A 10117-nucleotide genomic window follows, 5' to 3' on the forward strand; every position below is an offset into this window, starting at 1 on the left:
TAATCGTCACTGGTGTTGGGCGTGAGCAGGAATCGAACTCGGGTCGCCGGGTTTAGAAGCGCAGCGTAGCGCTAACCGTTGCACCACCGCTCCCCATACACGTAACAAAGGCACACACGTGCACTCACACTTCCATTTGTTGGCGCTCACAGCATGTGCGACGTTGACAAAGGGGTAATACAAACTAATTACGCGGTGGGGGGGGCGGGTGTGCGGAAACTTTTTGAGTGACAATACAAATCGTTTTTTTAAGCATCGCAGCACATTAATTTCGATACTTCGAAATTAATGCGCTCCACGAATACAGGCGACGCATTAAGACGTTTACGCGCGAAATTCCCGCGACACCCGCTGCATGGCAATACTCTGTGTATCCAACGTCGACCGTCACGTCGCCAACAAAGTGAGGAGAACGTGCAGCAGCCGGACGGCAGCGGCGAGGGGCTGGGTGCACGAAGCTTCTCCCACTGCGCCTCCACCTCGAAAAGGTCAAACGCCCTTCATGTTCCACGCGTGTGAGGAATTACAGATCAGAGGGTGCCATGTTCACATTTAAAACGAAGTTACAACCCTTACCTGAAGCCCGATTATCAGTGTGACACCCGAGGGTTTTTTTTTCTTTTCCCCCCACCGACACTTTAATTATCCATTGTGCGGGGCGATCCGTTTATGTCGAGGCTCCGACATAAAACGAGTTTCTCGAACATTCCTCTTCATTATTTGAGTGCGCGATTTGCGAGCGGATCGAGCTCCACGCGGCGGAACTTGCCGGCGAGAGCGGGGAGGAGGGGTGGGGAGACGGGGACGTACGTTCGTAGTGCAGCTGGAAGCCCATCCCGGAGTGGCTGCTGTCCGTCGTGAAGAGCAGAAAAAGGTGGCTTCCGCTGCTGACGAGGAAGAGTGGCACCTGCGTGCCGTGGAACGCGCCGAGCACCGGGGAGTACGCCGAGCTGCCGTCGTGCACCTCCAGCACATCGTAGTTGGGCTCAGTCTGGAACCTTCAGGGAGGGGGAGTCAGGTCGTGGTTGGGCTCAGTCTGGAACCTACAACAGTGATGTGTTATCAGCTACACGAGTGGTGTGTTATCAACTAGAGCAGTGATGTGTTATCCACTACAACAGTGGTGTGTGTTTAATGTACAATTTTATTGAGGGCCTGTGTATTGCCTTGGTGTGGTCTGTTTTTGTTGTTATTTTGCTGCCTTGCCCAAGCTTGAGAATTGTATGTACGTATGTTGACCTTCTTTTGCACCATACGTAACCAACCGTGCTTATTGGAGGTACGGCGTACTTGTGCAATTTCCACTTGTATACTTTATCTATGTTACGTATTTATTTTTTCGTGATTTGTTTACCTTTCCTATACTTTGCACTCCTATCGTGTTTTTGGTATGGTTTGTTGTTGTAACTTTCTGACTCACGCCCCTACTGGACATCTGTAAAAAAAAAGCTTTGTAGCTCATCGGATTCCCCCAGGATAAATAAAGATTCAGATTGTGATTGTGAACTACAGTATATCATTAGGCTAAATAAATACACGAAACAATTTAACGTCACATAGGCAGCAGTTCTAATTTCACTGGACCTCCTAAAGGCAGAGGTGGGTTCGTGTAAGAAGCCTGTAACCTGGCCCACGTTTACTCTTTAATCAGCAACACAACACCATCCAAAGATCTGTAACAACCGGAAGATTCACACACGTGCATTGCAATCGTCGAAGGTCTGCGTGTTCGGCAAATGCACGTTCGCACTGACAGTCAACGTCCGGGCAAAGTGAACCTGACACACGCGATTGTGAGAGGCTGACAAAAAGCGCACCCCACCGCTTCTACTATCCACACGAGTGAGCGAATATTACGACGAACAGCAGAATAGATAACCTTGTCCATCATTTTTTTAAAATATAGATATCCTTCCAACTTTTGTTGAGAGGACCGCGAGGATTTGAAAATTTGGTCAAAACACGGCGTGAAGGGCCACAGCGAGGATTCCTTCCTGCCACGTTGAGTTGTGGATGCGCTCTTGTTGATGTCCTCGCTGTACCACACAGAGCACCGCAACGTTGGCACACACAACCTTGAAACGCAGCGAAAACGCCCGATTATCCGAGGTCGGGTCACTGTGCTCATTGGCGCGTTGAACTCGTGCGCCGGTTCTATCGCGAGCTGCAGCACGCTCACCGAGGGCCACTGGCGGGGTGGTCGAGTAGCCACAATCGTATCGGCGGGTAAAACGGATGACCTAAAAGAAGCCATTAGCACACACGGCGACGACGACACATTCCACGCCTTCACCTCCAGTTTACGGAGCTGAACGACGAATGCGATGTCGTATTTTAACTCGGGCGAGTTTTGCACTATCCGCGATTTTGGTTTTTCCCAGGCCATCCGCCTCCCCGACTTCCCCTGCACAATGGAGAGTTGACTCCGATATGAATGACCCTGAGTTGTGCTGCCTGAGCTTGAGGACCGATTCAAATGACCTGTCTGGTGTGCCTCCACGAGCACTCTAATGTATGTGTTGGGCTGATTTGTTTACCTTTCTTGTATTTTGCACTGCTATCATGTTTTTGTACTGTTGTCGTAACGTTCTTACCCTGTGCCTCTACTGGACATCTGTGAAAAAAGCGCTTTATAGCTCATCGGGTTCCTCCAGGATAAATACAGATTCAGATTTTTAAACTGTTAAACAATTTTTTATTTTACCAGGTAAGGCTCACTGAGCTATGTAGCTCTTTTTCAGAAGCGAGCTGGCTATCACAATCGATAGCTCAACGAAGTGGCCTATCGTTGGGTGGAAATGTATTGCAGCCAAATGCTCTAAACGCATGTTCTTGCTAAATGTGGAGGGAAAACCCGGATGACCCGCAGAAAAATCCACGTGACCACGGGGAGAGAGAGACACACAAACTCCAAATATAGAGGCGTCAGAGTCGGGATCGAACCCACGACCTCCTGTATACCAGGCGAGGTAGTTAACATCATGCCTGAGGCCTTGGCCTGCTTGGTATGACTTCTACTACCCAATGCACTTCATGTTTTACCAAACCCTAATTTGACACGTAGGTTCATTTAAATATGTATTACTAGAACCTGTGAAGTTTCACAATTTGAAACCAGCATGAAAGGATAACGAAAAAATGTGCCAAAAGAATTTGTAAAGCAAAGGGCTCAGAAGACTCTCGCCCCTTCCCCTGTCATCCCTATAGCGTGTTGGTACACTTCAGGTTGGAAAAATATAAATTTGTGCAAAAGATAATATATGTTATAAATCAAGCTGAAAGAAGGAAATGGGGTGTTATAATTTTGGAAGAAGCATCCATGGAGCCCGACGAATGTTTCACACCCAAAAAAGTCTTGCCTAAATCGTCTCCATTCCATTTGAAGTTCACGGCTTACGTTAAAATCTAACATTCAAAGAATGCACGCGATCGCACCACGTGGCGGCAAAGGGCAACGTCCCCGTGCTGACGAAGGGGCTGAAACACACTACGCGGCGAGTGTCCCCGTTGCTGATAGTAAAGCGGAAAATTTCTCATCACAAATCTGAACGAAGAAAAAACATTACCGACAAAAAAATTACCCTAAAAAAGTCCGGTGCATTCTTGCGCTGGTAAAGTAAATGAAACCACACTGTTACGCATTACTTGTGAAATAAAAATCTACAAAGGGCATACGCATATACAGCATTGCATTAAAACGTTCAATTATACATGGCCTTGGGAATAGAAAAAAAATGGGATTAATAATGACTAAACGTTATACTGGATATAAAAATGGAATGGACTTACCTCTGGAATGTAATTTTTATGGCATTCCCTTTGTTCACCTCTATGACCCATTCACAAGTGAGGGAGTCCTTGTAGGAGCTGGGCCATCCGGGGGAGAAGATGGTGCCACTGGGCGCCGTCAGATGACTTCCGCAGGGAGCTGGAATAATGATTCACGTCAAGAGCTTTAGCACGCCACTCACGGCAATATCTCAACAGCAAAATGTTGTCCCTTCACCTTCAATCATCGCCTTGGCATTTTATTTAAATAACCTCACACCAATATCAGAAATAAGGCTACGCACATAAATCACTGTCTATGATTTACAAAGGAGCATCCATTCGTATTATTTTCCTCTCCTCCCATTGTTAAATTATTTAAAGTCCCATGGATGAGAAGTTTGAAATGAATTAATGCGCTTCCACTTGTGTTGAATACAAAAAAAAATCACCTCTATCTGAAATACAGGATGAATTCATTGACATCTCGATCCTATTTTATACCAGAAAGACGTTATGCAATCAAAGCATACCACATTGCACCGGTGAACAAACCGCCGTTAATTTATAGTAAATAATCAATAGCTGCTTATAAATACGCATTTAATTTAGAATAGATAACATGAGAGTTGACAACAAAATACCTGCACAATAAAATCACTTGCCATGCCAGCGGCATCATGCTGCTGGAACACACAGCTATTATTTATGTACACGGCTTCCAAAAATAAAGTCAGAATTTGTTATTATTTTTTTGTACGTGGCAATGCACGGGAAATTTTCAGCGACTTCAATGCAATGTGCCGCAGAGGCCTCTCCAAACAATGTTGGGCGTGATGGAATCTTGGCCCACTGATCGCAGCCCCTCCACGCGGAACCGCAAACACCGACAGAGGTGGCTGCTAAACGCGGCCTCGCGAGCACGGACACGCACGCTGACACAGCGTGGACACGCACGCCGACACAGCGTGGACGCACACGCCGTGTCGGCGTGGACGAGCTCGACGGGAGACGCCACACAGGGGGCAGCCGAGAGGGAGACAGCATCGTTGTCATTGTCGCTGTTGTGTAACGCGAGTTACACAACAGTTGCTAAACGCTTCAAGTGCGGCTATGTAACGTGACAAAGTTGCGATCTAATGGATTTAAAATATCTATTAAAGATATACCGTAACAACTTTAACTTAAGCCTTGACACATTTCATGAAAGTCGTTATATATTGTATTATTCATATAGTGTATTGTAAGAGTCAAATATCCAGTTTAACAGACGATTAACAGGAGAGATGACAATTTACAAATGCAAAATGTGTTTCTTACTTGAGAACAAGAACTATGTGCTGAAGGAAACTCTGAAGAGTGTGAACGTTTATAAGGTGCCGGCAATGCATGAGGAGCGCTCTTTATGGCCCCTTCTAAGGACATGCAGATGCTGTACATGAAGAGACATCTCCTAAAGAGTTAACTACATATGAGACTTCCAGATTGAGCTAAAACTCAATAGTTATTTACAGACTGGAAATATTACGAGGGTCAAGATAATTCTATGGAGATGCTCACTTAACTTTTCGCAAACGAAGTCCTGAGATTAGCGCTGCTTCCAAAGTCCTCGTGTTTAAACGCCACATTGAGCGCCGGGCTTTTTTTTACCCAGCAGGATTTGCATCGAAACTTCCACTTCAAATTGCCCTTTTTAACCCTTTGAATTGGCCGCACAGGAATCGTAGACATCCAGAGCCCGTTACGAGAGGAAGCGTAAATGTCGAGTGATCAGCCCTTCTGCAAAAGTCAGCCTTCCCAAATGGCAAGCGGGCGAATCGCCCTTTCAGTCACTTCGAGCAGAGTGGTAATAAACGTAAAAATTAGGAATTCACAGACATTTCGACATGGAACCCAACAACTTTTTTTACGAGCATTTATTTTTTTTTGCTCAGAAAAAGTCCCCGTTTACGATTAATTTCAGATTAATTTACGGTCCGCAATGGAAATCCTCTTGGCGACAGATGAGGGCCGTAGAGAATGCAATTTTGATAAATAAGGCGAGAACTCCATTCCAGCACGACTCTCAGTTTCACATCCGTATGCCGGTCTCTGATTTCGAGCATGGAAATGTGACATGCGCACATTAGTGGAGGAGGGATTTTGGTGAAAGCCAAATGTCTAACGAAGCGCAAAATTACCTTCACACTTGGGTATGGTTGAGCTCCAGTGTATATTCCCGTCCTGCAGCACGCACGTGATGCTCTCGTAGCCTTGTGTCCGCATGAATCCGTTCTCGCACACGAAGAAGACGGACTTGCCGAGTGTAAAGCTGTCTCCAAAGCGGCGGCTGTTGATGGGAATTCCAGGGTCGTGGCATTCGTTGTAACCAAAGGCTGCAGTGAATGAAATGTGAAGCATTCCAGGGGGAAAACATTGAAAAAACGGAGCAGATTTATCTCCGTTTGTATTTTTATTGAGATATATTCATACACGATAGTGGTAAATAACAATTGGTCATATATCAATAAGCATATGCATTGACATGTAACTGTAAAAAAGACAGCTAAAAAAAAGTCCACTCCGTATTATTCGGGGTGATTGAGGGACGTTTTGCCCAGATACAATAAAAAACACAAACAATGAAAAACATAAGTACGATAGGTTTTAAGCGTGCACTCATCATTGTTTAACATTATTGTTTGCCGACGTTTCGCGTGTGTGAAGACGTAAAACGTGTCGGTTTTAATGTTTCTTAAAGTAATCGGTTTATTCGAGGACATTTGTGATCTCCTGGGTACAAGCGATGAGCAGTTAATAATTAAACCAGTCACTTAAAGACATCACTTTTACTTTTCCCCCCGAAAACGGTGAATCAACAACCTGGTTAATCCCTCCATGGATAACTGGGGGTTAGCCGTAAAATGTTACGCTACATCAATACAGTGCGTCGACGTAAGTACACAGTGGGGATCTTAAATCACGAGCAAGGGTTTGTTTTAAATAATGTCAAAGTATCACCCTTTCCAAATGCCAAGAGCGAAAATTCTAACGGGGCCTTTAAATCACCCATGAATGGGCCCACAATCCCAACGTTGCTGCCGTCACCATCAGAAGCGATCGATCCGTTCCCCCTGCTGGAATGAAAGCCTCCCCCCGATCCACGCAACAGCCTCACGATCACCGCCATGCAACAGATCCACCTTGCAACATCGGTGGGGGGGGGGGGGGGGCGAGCTCATTTCATTGTTCCAGCTCGTCGGCGGACTGCCCCATCCACCCCGCTCCCACCACGCTTCACTTCTGTCGGGTCCCCAGCCGTTAACCGTTGCCCACCGGGCACCGTCGCTTCGAGCGATGGGGGTACTGCCCAAGGCCACTGATTTTTTTTTCTGACCGTTCACTAAGCCAGTGGCTCTCAACCCCTGTTTTTTGGCTATTGTGACCCCCCTTTGTTGAATTTTGTTTCTACCGAGTACCGCCTTGCCTGACCCAACAAGTTTCTGCAAAATAAATGTGTGAATTGTAAGTGTGACTGCATTAACTGATGCACTCGCCCGTATTCTTATACAAAGCAAATGCCAGCAACAAAAACATGTTTTAATGCACTTACTTTATATCTAGAAAATGCTCAAGGTTCTTAATGTTTTGAGATTTCTATAAATGTGTGGGTTGGGAAATATATGTACTTCGTATATCTCCTGAAGGGCCACACATTTTAAAATACTGTAACCGCTATTCATTATGGAGGCACTTTCACATTTTTATGCAGCGGCTTGAATAATGTGGCTCTTGGAAATGTAATACCCACCAACGTGTGTGTGTGTGCGCGTGCGTGTGTGCAATGCTATGTCCGGACGTGGAAATTTACTGCCAGTAAAATTAAGCCACGAGCTGCATAGCTCATTACGTTATCTCACGTATGTAAATAAAACGCTGGTGTGAAACAATGCATTCCTAATGCTTAGTGTGACTCAAGCCGCCCGGTGACCGTATTCCAAATCGCCACTGGCGGCTGAATTGAGAAAGAAGCAACAGTGGGGTACAGTAGTTGGAAGTGAAGAGGGTTGCTATTTTTTTAAATCTCGGCCACTGTGGGGTGCACGGTCAGTTTGGTTTCAGAATAGCAGCCTCCGCTCGCCGATGGTGCATACGATAGCGATCCAATTAAGATTGGCTCCCATCGTGATTGGCCGATCTGGTTGTGTCCTATCGGCCAGTCAGCAAAGGCAGGCCTGGATAAGTTTTCTTACCGGTTGTTTTGTGTTATTTAAGCTTGTTGACCCCAGGAAAGCTCCACCGAGTCTCATGTACCCTAGTCCCCTGGTTAAGTGACATCGGTTAACGTTTTTTTCGGTTAACGTTTCGCCTCCCAAAGGACCCTACGGTTTCGACTTAACGTTAACATTCTGATTAACGGTCACGTGTTTACGTTATTCACGCGGGCGCCAAATTTCGGCCAATCCGAGTGCTCCTAAAGTGGGGTTGAGCCACGCCCTCAGCCAATCAGCGACTCCCATTTATGAGCGTTTAGACCTCGACTGGCTTTGTTTACATTGTAACGTCTTCTGTTTTGGCGGTGGAAACAGCTCTCTTGCACTATATTTGATTAACACTCATTTCGGTTCACAGTAATTTTCGTGGAACGGATTAAAAACTTTATCCGAAGGACTACTGTTTAACAATATTTAAGTTGCATAATTTCACTGTTCACTTGACGAATTTCGTCAAATTGGGACGATGACCCCGGTATGCACGATTGACCCCGGTACATTTGACCCTGGCACTATTGACCCCGTGTCTCAAGAGCCAAACTGTGAGCAAAGAGGGTGAGGGGGCCCCGACAAAGCATGAAGACTGAGTGCGTGAGCGAGCGAACTCACTGTTGTAGGTGATGTTGAAGCCACGGCCGGACATGGAGTGGTCCGTGTGGAACTCGAGGCGTGCGACGTGCCCGCTGCTGGACAGGTGCGACGGGATAGCGCTCCCCGTGAACGTGCCCAGGATGTCGCCCTCCTCCTCCTCGCCGTCGCGGACGGTCAGGAAGTCGAACGGGGTCTCCACGTCGAAGTCGTTGAACGTGATGTGGATGCGGCTGTTGGGCTCGGTGATGATGAGCCAGACGCAGTTGAGGTATCCCCCGTAGCCGTCCGGGTAGTTGGGGGAAAGTACGATGCCAACCGGCGCAGTGTAGTTGAAGAAGCACGAAACTGAAAGGTGAGAAATGGAGTAGTGGGTTTCATAGGTCACCTACACAATCCTTGACCTGCATACAGGATTAAAATAAAGAAAGTATAATGTCTACTTAAAATAAAATAAAAACCTAACACATTCGTGTCCGTGCAAGTTAAAACATATATCACAGGCGACGTTTCAGGCAATGGCCCTTCTACGTTGCACGTCAATAGAGGTCAGAGAGAGACCGCGGATTAGAGTCAGATGCTGCCCTTAACACCACGGGTCCCTATAAGAATCTCTGTTAAAAAGGGGTTTCTGATGAACAGTTTAATTTGAATTTTCATATGAATAGTTACCTATTGGTAGCGTGCAATACTTCAAATACAGTGGGCATTTAGAATTGACCGCAAAGTTAACTTGAAACGTACATATGCACTTGGGCATGTTGGCTGTCCATTGGTTATTGCTCTGACAGGCAATGCTCTTCTCTCCCACCAGCTCAAACGCCGGGTGGCACTCGAACGTCAGCCGGTCGCCGTGCACAAAGGACGAGCCCTCTCGTCGCCCGTAGGCCGGAGTTCCAGGGTCTCCACAGGTGCCCTTCTCAATTTCTGCAAAGCAAACGAGAGTTTCACCTCTGAAACAGCCGCTCAGACAAGTTCCCCCCCCCCGCACCTCCCATTCGCACGGTTGGCTACGTACGGTGCGAAGGAAGTTCAATGTACATTTATTTCTGTCAGAATTTTTTACCTTCAAGAACCTGTGCATAATCATTCCTGCATTCGTTGCACAATGAGAGCAATGTGCGCATCACAATGCAGCAATGTTTGAGTTTCACCTGCAACCACTTCCTACCTGAAGTTCTCTGTCTCTCACTGGCAGCAAAAGTCATGAATATCTCACACTGGCCACCTCACCTTGACGCTTGGGCTCAATGCATGTTATTTTTTTGTTTACCCAGAAAAGCATGACTGAGTCTAGCCTCATTTCAGAGGAGGGTCTTGCCAAGTTTTCTCCGGAGGAGGAGATGTTGCTGTGTGTCATGCCGATTGAGTCATTCGCAGGTGAGTTTTTTTTCCAACATCGGTAACGTTGTGTGCCTGTTTCTGCTGTGGGAGTAAACCCATGTGGAACATGGGGAGAGAATGGCACCCAAGTCGAGAATCAAGTCCAGGCCCTTCTTGCCGCGAGG

The 10117-nt window shown here is 46.5% G+C and overlaps 1 protein-coding gene across 1 annotated transcript in view; it reads right to left on the minus strand.

Annotated features, from left to right (window-relative positions):
- Nucleotides 1-9894, minus strand: part of LOC144724246 (CUB and sushi domain-containing protein 3-like) — a 256770-nt gene extending 246876 nt beyond the window's left edge. The window contains exons 1-6 of the mRNA XM_078603219.1: nt 9843-9894; nt 9354-9536; nt 8631-8957; nt 5949-6143; nt 3790-3928; nt 811-998 (exon numbers count right to left, since the gene is read on the minus strand). Coding sequence (XP_078459345.1) covers nt 811-998; nt 3790-3928; nt 5949-6143; nt 8631-8957; nt 9354-9536; nt 9843-9894 — 1084 coding nt within the window. The remainder of the gene's footprint in view (nt 1-810; nt 999-3789; nt 3929-5948; nt 6144-8630; nt 8958-9353; nt 9537-9842) is intronic.
- Between the last annotated feature and the right edge of the window lie 223 nt (nt 9895-10117).

The sequence above is a fragment of the Lampetra planeri genome, chromosome 2 (assembly GCF_965212315.1).
Source record: "Lampetra planeri chromosome 2, kcLamPlan1.2.h2, whole genome shotgun sequence".
Classification (NCBI taxonomy): domain Eukaryota; kingdom Metazoa; phylum Chordata; class Hyperoartia; order Petromyzontiformes; family Petromyzontidae; genus Lampetra; species Lampetra planeri.